The 19,697-nt window shown below is 45.5% G+C and overlaps 1 protein-coding gene across 5 annotated transcripts in view; it reads right to left on the bottom strand.

The window, feature by feature from the left end:
* Window positions 1–15,978, bottom strand: part of ST3GAL5 (ST3 beta-galactoside alpha-2,3-sialyltransferase 5) — a 63,489-nt gene extending 47,511 nt beyond the window's left edge. Inside the window, exon 1 of one of the 5 annotated variants that reach the window (XM_043985505.1) lies at window positions 15,859–15,978. Coding sequence is in view for 3 of the 5 variants with exons in the window: in XM_043985503.1 (XP_043841438.1) it covers window positions 15,347–15,515 (169 nt within the window). In the remaining 2 variants the exon portion in view is untranslated. Of the gene's footprint in view, window positions 1–14,390; window positions 14,503–14,793; window positions 15,032–15,346; window positions 15,645–15,858 lie in introns of those variants that run through there. The other 4 variants (XM_043985503.1, XM_043985501.1, XM_043985502.1 and 1 more) reach the window with 4 other exon arrangements.
* Window positions 15,979–19,697: the final 3,719 nt, after the last annotated feature.

Genomic DNA, 19,697 nt, shown 5'->3' with positions numbered 1-19,697 from the left:
GTGCATAAGCGATAGGCTAGAGGAAGAAATAACGAGACTTAGCATCCAGTTGGACTCTGGTGTGACTGAAAGAAGAGTTAAGGACGACACCGATGTTCTGAACCTGGGTGACATCTTTGATGGTAATAAGGTAAGTTCAAAAGAGGAGAGGGTCTGGGGGAAAGACAATAAACCACGTGTTCAATTTGAAGGTGATTATGGGACATTGCGGTTCCAAATGTGCAATGAGCAGCTGATAACGCAGGACAAGAGATTAGGACTGGATAAATAAGTCCCCAAATTACACATAAATATGATCAAATGAGGCCATTAGAACTGATGCAGGGATGATCAAATGAGGGCGTACAGAAAGAGAGGAGGACCCAGAAAAGGATGGGGTCAATTGGATCAACTTGGCAAGAAGGGCCACCTCATGCTTGGAGACTGGAGGGAAAAAAGAGATAATAGGAGATGACGTCCCAGGGATATGAGATGAGGAGTGAGGATAAAGTTTTTATAGAATGGCCTTATTTTTTTTTTTTTAATTTGGCAAAATATGAGCCAGGAACAGAGTTCATTGAGCAAGGGGAAAGAATGTTCTGGAAGTCAACAACTAAGTTGCCGGAAGTTGGGCTGAGTGATAAATTTAAATTGAATGAACCTCAAAGGAGGAGAGATTGCTGAGTGATGCTGGTAGAGCTAAGACCTGGAAGTGGCAAGAGGGAGCTAGGAGTCTTCTGACTCTTGACACAATGACCAATGAGTCAGGGGAGATGAGTGAAAGTGCAAGCAGGCCTGGAAACTGTAGCTAGAAAGGATTTGACATCAGGAGACAGAGAACTCTCAGTGGGTGATAAACGATGGAAGAAGTTTAAAATGAAAGCAAATTTAGGGGGCAGCTAGGTGATGTAGAGGATAGAACACTGGTCTTGGACTGAGGAGAACCTGAGTTCAAATCTGGCCTCAGACACTTGACACTTACTAGCTGTGTGACCTTGGGCAAGTCACTTAACCCTCATTACCCTTCCCCCCCCCAAAAAAAGCAAATTTAACTGTTAATTACAGAACAGGCATTTTAGAGGGCCCACTGGGTGGGTAGACATATGTGGAACGCAACACTGAGGGAATGGAAAGGATGAGAGGAAGAGGAAGATACGCAAAGTCTGGGCAGGGGCTGTGTCTTCTGGCAGATGGGATTTCAGTATACAAGGATGGAGAGAGCAGCAACAGGCAGAGGACACTAACCAGTGGCGGATGAGCCCAAGCAGAGGAATAGTAAGGTCCATCAGGGAAGGCAAGTTTGTGGAAAAACATGGTATAACACGGGGAGTTAGAGGCAGCTGAGCTTTACTCTAAAGAGAACTAGATTCTGAGTCAGAGGAAAGAGATTCATATCTCCATTTTGCTGTTCAGTCGTTTCGATCATGACAAAGATAATGGAATAGTTTGCCATTTCGTCTTCAGATCATTTTACAGATAAGTAAACTGGGGTACAACTGGGTTATACTCATACAGTTAATGTATCAGAGGTGGAATTCAAATCCAGAATCATCCTGACTCTAAGTCTCTATCCTCTATGACAAAGGTGTCAAGTTAATGGGTGCTCTGCTACCCTCTCAAATGCAGCCAGAAGCAGATTAAAATGTAACTGGAAAATGTAAATAAAATAAATAAAAATACCACAAACCATCGATAATGTTAATCTGGGGTTTTCTAAGTCAACCTGCAACCCTTGGGGAATCCGATACTACTGCTCTATGCCGTACTAGATCGATGGCAAGTTTTCAAAAAACTACTTTTTAAAACATATTTTATTAATCTTACTTCTAGAAGTCCCGTATCAGGTTATGCTATGTTGCATTTGGTTCTTTAAATCTGAATTTGGGACAGTACCATTTAGGAAATCTGATGAGAGCCTGACACAGTCATGCACATGTATAGACCCTGCTCTTTCAGAGGCTGAGGCCGATGGACGCTCAAGCTCTGGAGTTCTGAGCTGCAGCAGGGCCACCAGGCTGTCTATGGAGAGGCCAGAACACCCCGGCCCAAACTTCCATGCCATTTAGAAGTGGGATGAGGCCTGTGAGTGGTCACTGAACATTGGTGAAAATGGGAGAATTTGTCTCAAAAAAAAAAAAAAAAGATAGTGAAGAGATTTGCCCCAAGTCACATATTAACACATTCTCTGGTTATTGACTTTTTTATAGGGCAGGCGGGTTCAGCTGTCCCAGCTGCACAGCCTGATGATGGGGAGGGAAGGAGATGGTGCTTCCAGAATCACAATACTTCCTTATAACCTTTGTTCTCAGCAGGCATGGTTTATATTGATTACCTGTGACTCATGCGCAATACTGCTCTGTTTTTCTCTTTGGACTCTTCCTTCTAATCCCCAGCATCATCCACCAGGGGGACCAGATGATGGCCACCCAGGTATCTTCAATGGAAGAGGGCATGTTTGTCTTCAACCCTTTCCCAGCTCTCATCCCTAGAACAAGAGATCCCTTCTAACTTATCAAGTAATGCCTGGAGCTCCTTAATATTCCTATATTTGAACATCTCTCCAACATGTGGATTCTGGATAATACCCTAACTTGATGTGTCTAAGAGCTCCCATTGTCTTGGAAGCTAGAGTAAGAGTTCTTAACCTCAGGCTGGTGAATTAAAAAAAAAGTTAAATGAATCCGTTTCAATATATTGGTTTCATTTAAAATCCCATATATTTTATTTTATGCATTTAAAAATGATTCTGAGAAGAGGTCCATAGGCTTCACCCAGCTGGCTGCCAGAGGGGGCTATGACACAAAAAAGTACAGGATCCAAGTCTACCTTCAGCTGGCTCTGGGACACTCAGAGCTCCAAAGCTCAGGCCCCAGTCATCCTGAAGGTTGCGCTGATCTATTGCTTCCTTTTTCAAGAGATTCAAAGGTTCAGTAAATTGTGAAGAGGGAGCAGTAAGGCAGCAGCACAATTCTTTACCCTCTTCCCTTTCCACCTGCCTTGCCCTGGAGTAAATGACACTCTGGAATGACCCTGATGAGAGCAGGATCCATTAACCTTTGGCTGATGGGGTTTGCCCTTCTCCCATTTGCAGCACAGGTCAGAGATCACTAAACATTAATATGGGTTTACTACTCAAACTTCTGAGGACTGCAGTTGACTAAACACCCTCATTTTATAATGGAGGAAAATGGGTCTCTGAATGGTTAGATGACCTCTCCAGGATCACACACACCTGGTGTGGGTTTGCCAGCTACAAACGGAGCTGAATCTTAGCATTCGTGACATGAGTCACAAGAGCAAAGAGGGGTTTGAAAGAAGATGCGGACTGGTATGGGGGAAATGGTTGGTGTTGGAGTTCTTAGGAATTCCTCTTTAAAGAATTACACCCTCTTGGAGAAGCTGTGGAAAAATTGGAACACTAATGCATTGTTAGTGGAGCTGCGAACTGATCCAACCATTCCGGAGAGCAATTTGGAACTATGGCCAAAGGGCTATAAAGCTGTGCATACCCTTTGACCCTGTAACCAGCTATACCACTATTAGGTCTTTTTCCCAAAGGGATCATAAAAAAGGGAAAAGGACCCACATATGCAAAAATATTTATAGCTGTTCTCTTTGTGATGGCAAGGAATTTGAAATTGAGGGGATGACCATCAACTGGGAAATAGCTGAACAAGTTGTGGTATATGAATGTAATAGAATACTATTGTGCTGTAAGAAACAATGAGCAGGCAGATTTCAGAGAAACCTGGAAAGACTTAAGTGAACTGATGCTGAGTGAGATGAGCATAACCAGGAGAACATTGTAAATGGTATCAACAACACTGTGTATTGATCAACTGTGATAGACTTGACTCTTCTCAGCAATACAATGGTCCAAGATGGTTCCAAAGGACTAATGATGAAAAATGCTCTCCAAATCCAGAAAAAAAAAAAAGAACTATGGAATCTAGATGCAGATTGAACTATACTATTTCTATTGTTTTTGTTTTTTGAGGTTTTTCCTTTTTGCTCTGATTCTTCTTTCACAGCATGTCTAATGCAAAAATATGTTTAATGTGATTGTACATATATAACCTATATCAGATTATTAGCTGTCTTGGGGAGGGGGAAGGGAGGGGAGGGAGGGAGAAAAATTTGAAACTAGAAATCTTATAAAAACAAATGTTGAAAACTATCTCCACATGTAACTGGAAAATCATAAAATACTTTTATGGAAAAAAATTACACCCTCTCGCACACAAATCCAATTAGAATAAAATAATATTTTATTTAGGCACTAGAGAAAGGAAAGCAAGAGAGAAGTCCTCTTGGGGAGATGGCATGGCACAAAGACATGGTTCTCTAAGGTGATAATCTCCTCAAGCAAGAGAAAGGCAAATACTTTTATAGAGGACTGACGGTGGGGTGACAATGGGGTGATCATCTGACTGTGGAAAGTTCCCTTATTGGGGGTGATCACCTGAGGGAGGACCTCTCCCACTGGTGTGGTGGCTGGGAGAAGTTGGGTGAGAGCCATCCAAGCCATATCCATCCCCTCAAGCCACCCAGGCAGCAGCCAAGCATAATGGGCTTATCTCTCTTGCTTCAAGGTGTGTCTCAAGGGGAAGACCATGTCAGTTGTCCAGGTTAAACTTTAATAGTCCCAACCCCATAACTCGGCCCCAGCATTCCCAGCTCCCCCATCGGTGTGTTTATTGGGGCATCTGTCTATCCAGGTCCCTTCTAACACTGCCTCGTCTCCCCTTCGCCACCTGTGCCAATCTGCTGAATAGAAGTGAAACCTCAGCTGTTTCATTTTGCATTTATCTTGTTAGAGATTTAGGGTTACTAATTGTTTGCACATCTCCTTTTGAAAACTCTTGGTTCATCACCATGGAATACTGATCCATTAGGGAATGATATATTTGTCTAAGTTCCGCTCATATCCCAGATACCAAAGGTGACAATGGAACAACAAGCAAAACGTAACCTGCTTTTTTTTTTTAGTGAGGCAATTGGGGTTAAGTGACTTGTCCAGGGTCACACAGCTAGTAAGTGTTAAGTGTCTGAGGCCAGATTTGAACCCAGGTACTCCTGACTCCAGGGCCGGTGCTCTATCCACTGCACCACCTAGCTGCCCCTGTAACCTGCTTTTTAAAAGAAACTGCTGCTTTGGAGAAAGCATGCTGAAAATGGATGTTTGGAAATGTTCCCACTGTTGTGATGTTGTAACGTGCTGAAAACACTGGGTGTCGCCCATAAAAACTCTAAGTAGCTACATGGAAATGGAATTTTCTAAGTCTTCAAAATTGTTTTTGTAAATAGTATTTTACTTTTTTCCAATTATTGGTTTTTGGGGTTTTTTTTTTGGTTTTTTGTGAGGCAATTTGGGTTAAGTGACTTGCCTAGGGTCACACAGCTAGTGTTAAGTGCTGAGGCCGAATTTGAACTCAGGTCCTCCTGACTCCAGGGCCAGTGCTCTATCTACTGCACCACCTAGCTGCCCCTTTCCAATTACTTGTAAAGATAGTTTTCAACATTCATTTAAAAAAGATTTGGGGTTCCAAATTTTCCTTTCTTCCTCCCTCTTCTTCCCCCTCCCCAAGCTCTTCTAAATGTTTAAAAAAAGACTACAAGTGAAGAGTTTCAGTCGGGTTTGAGCCCATTTGTGAACAATGTCAAAATGCCACACCTCTGCATGAGATCACCAGGGTAGCTGATTGATACCAGGGAAGACGGGAATCTACTAGGCAAGGTTTAACAAAAGCCTCTGGTCACAGGGAGATATCGAGGATCGGGATTTACTAAGGGTGGCCAACAGGGCACTTCTCCCATTTAGAGCTTTGTCAGGTATTTTTTCCCCACCTATGACAGACATTAAAACCAAGTACTGGGGCAGCTAGGTGGCGCAGTGGATAAAGCACTGGCCCTGGATTCAGGAGGACCTGAGTTCAAATCTAGCCTCAAACACTTGACACTTACTAGCTGTGTGATCTTGGGCAAGTCACTTAACCCCCATTGGCCCACCAAAAAAAAAAAAAGTACTGAAATAAGTTAGCCAGCAGACACAGTGGAGCATGCCTCTCAACCCAGCTAATGGAGAGAGGTGGAGGCTGGTGGATCTCTCGAGCCCATCATTAGGCATCCACACCAAGTATGGCACCAATACAGAGAGCCCCGAGAGCAGGGGGCCACCAAGCTGTTTTTAGAGGGGCAAATCAGCCCAGGTCAGAAACTGAATGGGTCTGAGTTCCCCAGATGATCAGAGACACGTGAGGCCCTGTGCATCACAACTGGGTGAAATAGGGAGCTGTAGTCTTTTAAAAAAAAAAAAAAGAAGAAAGAAATTGAACTTTAAACCATGGACATGGCTATAATTCATAGATAAATATATGTACACTGGGGGTGTGCTCCAAGGTTTGAAGTCCAATTGTCTAGGATATGGGATGCCATCTCCTACTTATCAGCGGGCAGATGGATTAATTATAAACTTCCCAAAGGGCACATATTATCTATACCTTTTCTACCTCCTCAGAACAATAATGAAGAGAGCTAGCTATTTTGTACAGTTATATCATTTGGGCTCCAATCACCACTATATAGTTACAACCTTCTCCCCACCCTCTGGACCCTGATGGGGTGAGAGAGGGCATGTGTTAAGTGTAGTTGTTTTGGGTTTTGGGGTTTTTTTGGTTTTGGGTTTTTCTGGAGGTTTTTTTGCAGGGAAATGAGGGTTAAGTGACTTGCCCAGGGTCACACAGCTAGTATGTCAAGTGTCTAAGGCCAGATTTGAACTCAGGTACTCTTGAATCCAGGGCTGGTGCTTTATCCACTGTGACTCCTAGTTGCCCCAGGTGTAGTTTTTACAATGACTTTTTTGGGCAGGATCTTCCATTCTTTTTCATTTTCTGGTTGGAGGTGGGCACTATCTCAGGAAATAATTTGAGTAAGTGGCAAGTTATATGAGTACTATGAGGGCGGAGGGATCGCCCTGCGTCACTGAAGCTCTCTTGAACCTCCTCATATTCTAGGGACATTTCTAAGGGGTTTCTTTTTCAAGGATTCCCCATCTCCTTTCAGCTGAAGCTGGCAATCCCCAATGGCTCTGTCCCTTGAAGGGTGGAGGCAGAGGACAACAGCATTAGCTTCTCCTTCTAATTTAGAATTGTTTCATAACATTGATTTTTGTGGGAAATTCTTGCATTTTCCTTATCAAGTTTGATTGCATTTGCTCGATTCCCTTGGTCTAGTCTGTTGAGATCTGCATAGACCCTGATTCTGTCACCCACCATATTAGCTATTTCTCCAGATATACATAATCTGACCAGTCAGTGAGCACCTTCAAAGGTTTCATCTAAATCACTGACTGCAAAACAGGACACAAGGCCAAGGACAGATGGATTCCCTGGCGTACATTACCAGTGAGCATCCTCTGGCTAACACAAATTTGACTTAAAACTCATCTTCCCTCTTTCCACAAAAGTCTGGCTAACTCAGCTACCCCCATCCTCAACATTTGCTCCTACTGCCCCTCCCCACAAGAATGTAAGCTTCTCGAAAGACTGTCATTCTCCATCTCCATGTATCCCCAGGTCAGTGCCTTGCACACAGTAGGTGCTTAAATCCATGGTTTCTTTAATTCAGTTTGTATATTCCATATGTCTGTCGTCTAACAGACTCTCTGCTTGTCTCGCGCCTCTAGTTGTTTTCTGTATTTTTTTTTTCTTGTCTCCTCCAACCTTTGAGGGTGTGGACTAATAAATGCTCTCAGTGAATCCTTAAGGGATTACTCGGTGAGTTTCACTCTACGAGTCATGCTAATGCCTGTGGGCACAAACAAATCTCCCGGCACTGCTGTCACAGCACCCATCACCACATTGGTTTCCCAACAGAGAAGCCAAAGGAAATGCCTTCTCACAGCCATCCTCACACTAAGGGAGGTCACAACTTGAAAAAGGAACATGACTGTCTTCAGGGTGTCTCAATCCAGCTCAACAGCAGAGAGGAGAAGCTAAAATAAAGGAGTAGGGGGGAGGAGGAAAGAGTTTGTTTTATTCAGCTAAGCTTTCCACCTCAAATACTTAAAACTCATCACAATCACAGGGTGATATGGTAAGACAATCCTACTGGTGTTAAATGAAATGCTGGCAAGTCTCTTTAAACTCCATACTTGCCATCTGGCTGCAAATCACAGAATGCCACAGTCTCCATAGGATTAAATTCACAAATGATTCAAAGGAAGGCGAGTAAAGCTACACACTGGGCATAAGCAAGCCACTGTACCCTGTGTGGAAAGTTGATTGTTATTTGAGGTTTTTATGCCTCAGCACGCACTGGCCTGGGGCTCCGCAAACCCACAGGTTGTAGCCGTTGCCTGGGCTCTGGCACCTCGCGTCATCACCACTCGCCTACGCCTACATGGGCCTGGCAAAATTATGATTGGAAGCCTAGTGAGGGCAGTCGTGTGACTGTCAGAGCAGCCATCCCATTGGCTGGGGCTGTGTAGGGTGTTTCTAGGTTTGGGGGAGGAGAATTGGGCATTCTAGGTGGAAGCTGGAAAGCGACAGGCGTTCTGCTGCGTATTTTCAGCTGATTCCTGGGTGGTGGTATTTTTTCAGGTATTATAATTTCCCTTTCCCCATTTTATTTCCTTTCCCTTGATCCTACTGATGCTGTTTGTGTTTTTTTTTAAGTTCGTTCTTGTTAAAACAAATCTTGTTCTGTTTTGAGGGAGGCTGCAGGTCTCCTTCCCTGCCCCAATATTGCAGCGAGCCGCTTAGCTAGCACTCCTCAATTAAAAATTGGTCCCCACACCTGTCAATAGAGACTTGCCCTCCAGATGGCACGAAAGACATGGAGGGCCAGAATTATCCAAGGTATGGCTGAACAGAAAAGACAGGAGGCCATTTGTGTAATAAGAATGGGAGACAACTTTCAAGATGCCCCCAAGCCCCCATGGAATACCACCTCCCATCCTCTGTCTGTGTGTCTGTCTCTCAAAAGAATGATGGAGAAAAAAAGCAAAACACAAGTCACACAGGATGAGGAGGCTCAGAAGGTTTACAGCATAAGGGAAACATCAAGGAACAGTTCTTCATAGACTCTTAGAGCCAGAAGGAACCTTATAAGTCACCCAGTCCACAGCCCCTACATTAAAAAAAAATCATCCATGTGGCACAATAGGAAGCTCAAAGGCCTGGGTTCAAGTTTCTGCTGTCACCTATGACACGATCCTGGACAAGTTATTTCATCTGGGCCCCAGTCTGCTGCTTAGTCAATAGAAGAGTCATACTAGGTAGCCTCTAAAATGGCTTCCAGCTTCAAACTGATGGTCTCATCATTTCCAGCAAGAAGCCCTCCAACTTCCAATGAACCCCTCCAGCGAAGGAGGTCTCAGTACCTTAGGGGACAGGCAGTTCTATCTGGAACAGCTCTAATTATCAGCAAGATCGTCCTCAGAGTTGGCTAAAAGTTGCCTCATTGTAGCTTCTCTACCCATCGGTTCTAGCTACTTGTGCAGGCCAAGTCAATAAGGGCACAATCATGCCCTTCACCCTGGTATTCAGGGTAAAGATTCCTAGCTCCTGCCACCCTCCTCACAGCTCTGAGTCTTCTTAACATTCTTGTCTCTCCTCTGGATACACTTCAGCTGAACGGTGGCTCTCTCATGTTCCACAGACACTGAAATTCCAAGAAGTATCTTTTTGTGATAGCGAAGAAATGAAAACAAAGCAAATGTCCATCGATTAAGGAAGGGCTAAATTATGGCACATGAATGTAGACTGATGAACATAACTGAAATATTACTATGTCATTAGAAAAAATTCAGATAGGGAGAAATCTGAAATGATGCAGGATGAAGTAAGCAGAACTGCATATAAAAATTCTTTCATATATATATGTGTGCTTGCATGTATATATACATATATATGTGTATGTATGTATGTATGTATGAATGGCTAAAACTGTAAATAGATAGATCAAGGAACATCAAATATGATGAACTGGAGGAACTAGCACTGCCTTACAGTGGTGGGGGACTACAGGTAGGGAATATCTGACACCTACTGTCAGACTCAGTTGATTTATTCATTTATTTTGCTGATCTGGTGTTTTTTTAATTTCTTTTTTTTGTTGTTGTTTCAAGGGATGGCTCACTGGGTAGAGGAGGGAAGCATATATTCAAAATAAAGGTGATATTAAAAGCAAAAGAAAGATATCAATAAAATAAGATTTTTAAAAACATCCTCTTCAAACAATACCAAGAAGTGACTACACTATCCCAGATTCCTAGGGATTAAGTGATGGGTGTAGAATCAGGAGATGGATGTTCAAATCCCCAACTCTGATACTTAAGTTTTGTAACCTGAGTAAATAACTTAACCTTTGAGAGCCTCAATTTCCTAATCTGCTCATTATACTTGCACTACCTACCTCACAAAGTTGTTGTGAGGAAATAACTTTGTAAAGCTTAATGAAATATATAAATGAGAATTACTATTATTGTCTGACCTGGGGAAAATACAGTAAGATTATCATTCACTTTTTTTTTTTTTTTGGTGGGGCACTCCGTTAGGTGACTTGCTCGGGGTCACACAACTAGTGTAATGATTGGAAAGACGCCACCTGCTGGAGACTTACTGTAGAAAAGCTCTGCCATGAGGTGAAGGTCTCTGAGGGCAAGATCATGTGTCTTTTCTTTGGCATCAGGAAGTGACTTTGCTTGTGGGAGGAAGAAGGGGGAGCCTGGCGCTCTGACTTACTCTCTTTCCTGCGGACTCCGGTGGAGAAGGGAGCTAGAAATGCACTATCCCTTTAATAGACAGATGAATGTAGGCCTTTCTCTCTCTCTTTACCAAATTCTTATTCTCCTTAATAAATGCTTAAAAATCGAACTCTTGCTAAAGCTTATAATTTATTGGCGACCACTCATTAGATATTTTAGACAGCATAGCTAGAATTTTAGCCCTTTACACTAGTAAGTGTTAAGTGTCTGAGGTTTGTATTTGAACTCAGGTCCTCCTGAATCCAGAGCTGGTGCTTTATCCACTGCACCACCTAGCTGCCCCCAATACAGCAGGATTATCAATTGCCTCTCCTTAGACCCTTTTTAGGGTGTTTTTTAAAAAATGGATATATCATGATATTTAAACAAATTTGTCATATAAATTTATATGTATATGTTATTTATAAAACAGGAATTAAGGATTTACAATACTAAATTATATGTATTACAATATATCTAGGAAGGGGGCAGCTAGGTGGCGAAATGGACAAGCACCAACCGTGGAGTCAGGAGTACCTGAGTTCAAATCTGGCCTCAGACACTTAACACTTACTAACCTGGGCAAGTCACTTAACCCCAATTGCCTGACCTAAAACAAAACAAAACAAAACAAAAAAAACAATATATCTAGGTATAGCTAAATGTAATAATGTAGACATTTTACATTATATGTCACATATGTGTATATGTGTATGTTATATCTGTTTGATATATGTATAAAATATAATTATGTGTCACAAATAAAATTTTTTTTAAAAAATGGAAAAAGCCCAAGATTCTATTGATATTTTTTGTCTGCCAAGTAACTGTTTTCTCATACTGAATTCAAGTCCCAGTTTTTCGGCTACCTCCTCATTTGATCTTGGATAAATCTATCTGGCACTTGGTAACGCCATAGTGCAAAGAGCACTGGGCCTGGAAACAGGAAGACTCATCTTCATGAATTCAAATCCAACCTCAGACACTTCCTATCTGTGTGACCCTGAACAAGTCACTTTTTCATCTTGCCTCAGTTTCCTCATCTGTCAAATGAGCTGGAGAAGGAAATAGCAAACCACTTCAGTATCTCTGCCAAGAAAACCCCAAACAGGGTCACGCTGATCCTTTGGAATCAGAAGTATAAGAAAGCTCTCAAAGATGTCAAATTTTCAGAATCACATATACAAAAGTATAAGCTCTATTGACCAATAAAAAAGGCTCCTTCACCCTTAAGGCTGACCTGACCAGTGCGGTTTCACAATATCAACAGGACGTTATAACCCCAATTCCATGCAATGTTGGAGATATCTGCTGTAACACGGTTTGGTTAACTACTCACTTGGACCATCGCTCCTATGAACTGATTGCTCCCTGTAACAGTAGCACTGTGTCAATGACCAGCATACTTCTGCAGGAGCTATTGATAACAACAATGTTGCCTAAATGTTTTTTCTCTTTGTAAGTCTGTGAAGTATTTCTAGAAATTCTTCCTTCCATAGAAGACAATTTGCAGTAATGAGCTAAACACTTGGAGGATAAGACAATAGCAACTTTTACAAATCTAGTGTGCTGAGGGGTAGATGCTGACTTGAGACTTCAAGGAAATGAGTTTGAATTCCAACTCTGACATTCATTAGTTATGTAAACTTTGGCAAGGCATTTAGCTTTGTTGAGTCCTAGTTTTTGTGTTACAACCTATTTGTCCAACTACTAGTAAATACATTGTGGTATATAACAGTAATAAGCAAAAAAAAACCACTTAAAAGTAATAAGCAATGGCTATTTAATTATGCTGAAATGTATCCTTGAAATTAATGTACCATATAGTCACTTAATTGCCACAGAAATTTCTTACCAGGTAAATATTCTACATCAGTGAACCAATAAGCATTTATTAAATGTTTAACTATTTAGCTAGCATTATGGCTAAGCCCTGGGGATACAGAAAGCAAAATTCTGTGCTCTCAAGGAGATAGTCTAATGTGAGATATATTTATGTATGTATATGTATGTATCTACTCTTCTAATTAAATCTCCTTTAATTCTACTGTCTTCCCTCTGTTCATTATCTCCAATTTATCCTATCTATATCTCATCTGTACAAAGCTGCTTGTATTTGTCTCTCCCATTAGACAGTGAGATCCTAGAGAGCTCCCTGGTTTTTCCCTGTATTCCCAGTGCCTGGCACATAGTAGGTTCTAAGTATTTGTAGACTTGACTGTTGATTTAACTAGCTACAAAACCTCCATAAGAAAAGAGATCTCAGTTCTTAGTTCACGTTCCATTTCAAAAAAAATTTTTTTAAACTATGCCTCAACACATTTTGACTTGTTTTTTTTTAAATCCTTCCTATAGTGTGACACTTCAAAAAGTCAAACCACAATTTAAGTCAAAGATGCCAAAATACTCGTGCAACAAAAGAGCAGAGCTAAGGTCACCGGGAAGGTGGGGCAACTCTGGGCTCCTCTGTATCTACTATCAGACAAAAGGTATGTGATGGCCTTCCTTATCTATCTATCTATCTATCTATCTATCTATCTATCTATCTATCTATCTATCTATCTATCTATCTATCTATCTATCTATCTATTTTTGCGGGGCAATGAGGGTTAAATGACTTGCCCAGAATCACACAGCTAGTGTCAAGTGTCTGAGGCCACATTTGAACTTAGTTCCTCCTGAATCCAGGGCCGGTGCTTTATCCACTGCGGCACCTAACTGCCCCCCTTCCTTATTTTTTAAAGGCAATTTTGAATGTACCTTGAGAAATTGTATAAAGTTTCAACATTATTTCTAATTTCTCCCAGTTATTGGCGCCCTCCCCACAACCCTCATTTATTTCCTATCTATCCAGTATTTACATATTCGTGAACAGGTACCTCCCCCCCATACCCCACCCCCTATGGAATGGAAGTTTCAAGCGGACAGATGATCCCTAGAGTCCGGCACTAGTTGTCAATCTTAATAAGTGCCTGCTCTACCATTAAAAACTCCCTCGGAACCCGTTCGAGATGCGCCCAGCAGTCCTTTGCTGCCTCTGTGTTGCATGAGTAATCAATCAATTAACGCGCATTTATGAGGCGCCCACTGTGTGTCAGGTACTGGCTGGTCCGTGTGGATTTCAAAAAGCAAAACCAGCTCTGGTACCCCGGAGCCTTCCATTGTCACGGCCACATTGGGATAAATCCCGGGGCGATGGAGATAAGGTTGGTGGGGTGGGCAGCCGCCAAACACTGAACCAAGCGGGAAGGGGCATCTTCTAAGACCTCTGGCACTGGGGGCAGCCCCTTCGCCCCCTCCCTCCCACCAGGTTTTCTGCAGTTATTCTCGCTTCCCCCCAAGCAAGGAGGAGGGCCAGGGACCCCTTTGCCGCCCCCCCCTTAAAACCCCGCTCCTCCCCACTACGCAAATGCACAGATGCGTGCACACACATATGCATGCCCAAGCACACACACACACACACGCATGCACAAACACGCACATGCACACGCGCGCACACACACGGGGGGTGGCAGGGGAAGAAAAGAGGTTGGTGCAGACACGCTCCGAGAGCTCAGCTCGGTTCCGAAGCGGCTTTTCCCAAGCCGCGACACCTCCTGTCCCTCCGGGGAAGCCCGGTTCCCTGCGGCCCCAGTCCCGCCCGCTGTCCCCGGCGCTCTCTCACCTGCCCCGCGGCGGCCCGATGGCCGCGCTCGGTGCCATAACGCCCGCGCCCCCCGCGCTGCCGCCGCCTCCGCCGCCGCAGCTCAGGCACGCGGGGAGAGCGGGGGAGGGGGATGGAGGAGGGAGGCGGGGCAGGGGAGGCGCGCGCAGGAGGCGGCGGGGGGGCTCGCGCGGGGAGCCTCGGTCTCAGCCGGCTCCGCTCCGCTTCCCCCTTCTCCCTCCCTCCCCCCGAGCCGCGGGGGTCCCGGCTTGCGCTAGCACAGCGGGGGCCGAGCCGCGCGCCGCGCGCCGCGGGAGGGGCTGACCGCTCGCTGTGCCGGGCGCCTGGCGGCGGCCGAGGCCCGGCCGGGAAGACAGGGGCGGCCGAGTCCGCTACCCGGCTGGCTCGCGGGGGCACCACCCACCTCGGTCGGCAGGTGCCGCAGCCGCAGCCGCAGCCTCCGGAGCCGGGGCCCGAACCGGGGAGGACCGCGGGCGAGCGTGTCCCACTCCGCCGCCGTCCGCGGGCTTTCTCCTCATAATAACGCCCGGAAGGCTCGGGGGCCCGCGCGGCTTCGGCGCATCTGCCCGGGCGGCAGCCTGTCCGCCGGCAGGACACCCTCCTCCCGGTGACCCAGCGTCGGCACGCGCTGCGCGCCGGAGCCCGGCGGCCGCCGAGAGGCGCGCGAGAGCCGCCGCCCCCTCCCTCTGCTCCCTCCTCCTCCCCTCCCCCTCCCCTTCTCTCCCTTCACCCTCCCCTCCCTGCCGCTTCCGTCTCCTCCCCCCCCCCCCGGGCTCCCCCGCCTTCCCGAGGCTCCCCGCCGCGAGCCAGAGGGGGGCGGTCACGGGGAGGCGAGCCAGCCACTCAGAGGCCGCAGTGGGCTTCTGGACCCAACCATCGGGGCTGCGGTGGGGACCCGCTTGTTCGCAATCTAGCCGATTGAGGGCGGGGCGGGTCGAGGGGAGCCCCGAGTGGACCTGGAGGGGACCCCAGCCCTGCTTTCCAAGGAGTCGTCCTCCTCGGCGGCGGCGGCGTCACGGTGACAGCTGACGTTTGTGCCGAGCTAGAAGCGCTTTGTCCGCGGACCTTCCCTAACTCGAGCCTCCTCACGGGGGCGGCGGGGGGGGGGGGGGGCGTCACCCCCATTTTAAAGACGGGGACCCGGGCCAGCCCCGAGCCAGAAGCGGCCGGTAGCACCCGGGAGTGTGCGGGTGGACGCGTCGCAGCGGTTCCCGGGTGCGGGCGGCTGGGGGAGGGGGGGTGCCCACGACACGATCGATCCCCTTTATTTGTATGTTCTCTATCGCTTTCTTACATCTAAACGCTCGAAACCAAGCCCCGGGTTGTAACGGCTGCCGATTTCCCGGATGTGGATGTTCCCACTAAAGATGTAACAGTGGGCTCGGCAGAGGCCCCTTGGTTTTACAAGCCGGCGGCCGCGCGCGTCTGGGGACGCCGGGGGTGACAAAGGCCGGTCATCCTGACTCACCTCTTCAAGCCTCGGTGTCCTCCTCTGCAAAATGAAGGGCCTGGATGAAATGGCCACTGAGGGCCCTGGCAGCTCTGAGGGCCCTGGCAGCTCTGCGAGCCCCGCTCTATCGAGTTTTCCATCTCTGCCCGTCCGCCGACTGCTTCCCCGATACCTACAAACACGCCCCCTAGTCTGTTCCCCCAACCACCCATCCTTAGAAACGTCCGCCTGGGTTCCAGCATCTCCGCTGCCGTCTACACCTGCTACCCCCACTTCGTAGCCTTACTGCCTTCTAAATCCTCTGACTTCGGAGCTCATCACTCAAGGAAAACTGCTCCAGTTACTGATAACCCACTTAATTACCAGACCTAATGGTCTTTTCTCAATCCTCATCCTTCTTCCCTTCTTTGAGAGCAGTATACCCAACGTTTAGCAGAGTGCCTGACCCACAGTGGCCGTTTAATAAATGTTTATTGACTGACTTATCAGCATCTGACAGCGTCGATTCCTCTCTCCTTTCTGGGTTTTCCTCCTAAACGTCTGCTTTTCTCAGTTTCCTTTGCTGTATCACCCAGATACACCTACTAACTGCAAGTGTGCTTTTCTCTCTAGACACGCACTCCCATCAAGTCCCGAGTATTCCATTATCTCTGTGCAAATGACTTCCACATTTATATAATCAGCCCTAATCTCTCTCTCTCTTCCTCCCCCCCACCCCACCTCTCTCCCTCCCTCCCTCCTGCTAGTCTTGCATGACTGCACATTTCAAACTCCATTTTGTAAGCATCTCAAGGTCAACATGTCCAAAAAAAGAACTCATTATTTTCTTGCTTCCCTCTCCCCGCCCCTCAAATCACTGCTCTTCTGAATTTCCCAGTCATTGTGAAGGGCACGAGTATCCTTCCAGTCACTTAGGTCCTCAAAACCTTTGTGTCACATGCAATTCCTCACTTTTCCACATAGCCAATCAGTTGCCAATTCTTGTTTCTACCTAAACATTGTTTGCATATGTTTCCTCCTCTCTTCTCAGTCACAACCCTAGTCCAGGCCCTGATCACCTCTTTCCTGGGGTATTGCAGTAGTCTTTTCTTTCCCTTTTCTGGTCCATTTTCCACACAGCTGCCAGTGATTTTCCGAAAGCACAGGTCTGACCGTGTCTACCCCACCCCCACTCCACCATATAAACGTTAGGCTCTCCCTGTTACCTCTAGGATCAAGTATAGACTTTTCTTTTTGACATTTAAAGTTTTTCATAAACAGGCTCCTCATTTTCCCAGTTTTTGTTGCTTCCTCCATTAGAATGTAAGTTCCCAGGCAGCTAGAGCACCGGCCCTGGATTCAGGAGGACCTGAGTTCAAATCCGGCCTCAGACACTTAACACTTACTAGCTGTGTGACCCTGGGCAAGTCACAACCCCAACTGAACCCCCCCCACACACACAAAAGAATGTAAGTTCCTAGAGGCCAAGCACTATGCTTCCCCTCCTCAATTACTGATCTCTGATCTCCATGTCTTTGTCCGAGTCCCTTTGCCCCTAAAGAACAGCTGGTGTCTTCCTTTAAGACACAGCTCAAATCCCCCTTCTGCCTTTCCCAGATGCTAGTCGCTAGTCATTGTTTAATTGTTTTTCTTTGTCATAGGTGAATTTAAACCTGGTAGGAAATATTAGAATGGCTGCGAAGTCCCCAAAATACTTTGTATGCATTTTGTATATATTTTACATCTATGTCTATATCCACAGGTTGTAATCTCCTTGAGGGCAGAAATGGTCGTGTTACGCTTTTGTCTTTCTATCTCCAGGTAGTGCAGCGTCTGGCATATTAATAGGCTCTTAACAAACGCTTTCTAAAAATTGATTGGCAGATGAATTGAAATACTATTCATCCTTGCTCAAATACCACTTCCTCCATGTAGTCTTTTTTTTTTTTTTTGGTGGGGCAATGAAGGTTAAGTGACTTGCCCAGAGTCACACAGCTAGTGTCAAGTGTCTGAGGCTGGATTTAAACTCAGGTCCTCCTAACTACAGGGCTGGTGCTTTATCCACTGCACCACCTAGCTGCCCTCTCCTCCATGTAGTCTTGAATAATTCTTCTCCATTGAACCATAATAGCATCTTATTTGAATCTTTCATATAGGGACCACATTCTACTTTATATTCCATTTAATTGGATACATATGTCAACCTGAAATAAAACCTACCAAAGTAGCAAACAAGGGTCTTTAATCGAGGCAAGGGAATTGCAATTTGAGGCACCACACAGGACCAGAGGGCTAGAGAGTAGAAAAGGAGCAGAAGATGCAGGGTTTAAATACACTTCAACCAGGAAGAGTGCTTGGGAGGGGCAGAACGGAGTTAAATTGTTTTTGCAATATTACCAAAGGCTGGGGAGCAGTTGACATCTGGTCAGAACAAAGGGCACCAGGTGCAGAGTTTGCAGAGATATCACTAGATCTACTCCAACCATGCTCCAGGTAGCCCCCATTCAACACATATTGTCAGCCCTACTAAATAAGCAATTGTTTGAGGGTAGGGATCATATCTTAGTTGTCTTTGCATCTCCCTGGCACAATACATGGTAGGCAGCCAGTAAATGTTTGGTATACTGAAATGAATTCTTGCATTTGCCTAGCCCTATGCCACGTGGTATCCAGTATATGGGCAAAACCAGCAGGGAAGATATTTGGGGATAAAACCACCTCTTCGAAACTTAACTAGACAGAAGCAGCTGCCTATACTTCCCATACATAACACTGCCTTCTGCCACCTCCGCCCTTCTTAAGTAGAGCCCTTCATTCTGCATCATCCACCAGATATCTCTTTGATCTCTAAACTTCAAAACTATCTAAGGGATCCAGAATTATGAAATGTGGAGCCAAGGTTAGAACATCAGGTTTTTTTGCATATATAAATTAATCTGTCACCAAATGACCATGGCAGCTAGGTGGTGGAGTGGATAGAGTGCTGGACCTGAAGTCAGGGTGACTCATCTTCCTGAGTTCAAATCTGGCCTCAGACACTAGCTGTATGATCCTGGACAAGTCATTTGACCCTGTTTGCCTCAATTTCCTCCTCTGCAAAATGAGCAGGAGAAGACAATGGCAAACTAGTCCAGTATCTGCCAAGAAAACCCCAAATGGGGTCGCAAAGAGTCAGACACAACAAACCACACAGCAGCAACAACAAATGACCATGGTTAACTTCCACTCAGTTTCACAAAATTCACAACAAAGAACTCACAATTCTCATACCATTTTGGTTCCTATGACATGCCTGACAATGTTGTGGGGACCAAAGCTGATGCCATCTTACTGGATGATGAGTTTACTAGTGAAGAGGTTTCTGGGGAGCATGATAACAGTGGAGTCCAAGTCTTAGGAGGTGGCACAGACTTTGCATGGGACTGTCAGTGTGACATATCATTCCCATTTATTTTTTTTTTTTAGTGAGGCAATTGGGGTTAAGTGACTTGCCCAGGGTCACACAGCTAGTAAGTGTTAAGTGTCTGAGGCTAGATTTGAACTCAGGTACTCCTGACTCCAAGGCCGGTGCTCTATCCACTGCGCCACCTAGCTGCCCCCCCCCACTTATTTTCAAGATGGTGCTCAGCATGAATAATATCTCCTTTCTGTCCTGGAAGGATTTTGCCACAATTATGATATACTAGACATGCTATTTCACTGGGATATTAAACTCCTACCAACATAATTTAGCATCTTTGCTTCAACTTAGAGTTCCAGAGAATTACTTAGAAAACCAAAAGGCTATGAGACATCATGTGTTGAGTTAAGACTTGAACTCAGGTCTTCTTGGCTTTGATACCTCTGTCTTCTCTGTTCATGGGTAGAATTATGGATAT

Source organism: Dromiciops gliroides, chromosome 2 (genome assembly GCF_019393635.1).
Source record: "Dromiciops gliroides isolate mDroGli1 chromosome 2, mDroGli1.pri, whole genome shotgun sequence".
In the NCBI taxonomy this organism is placed as follows: Eukaryota; Metazoa; Chordata; class Mammalia; order Microbiotheria; family Microbiotheriidae; genus Dromiciops; species Dromiciops gliroides.
Note: the sequence above shows the minus strand (reverse complement) of the source record. Positions and strands in the feature narration are given on the sequence as shown.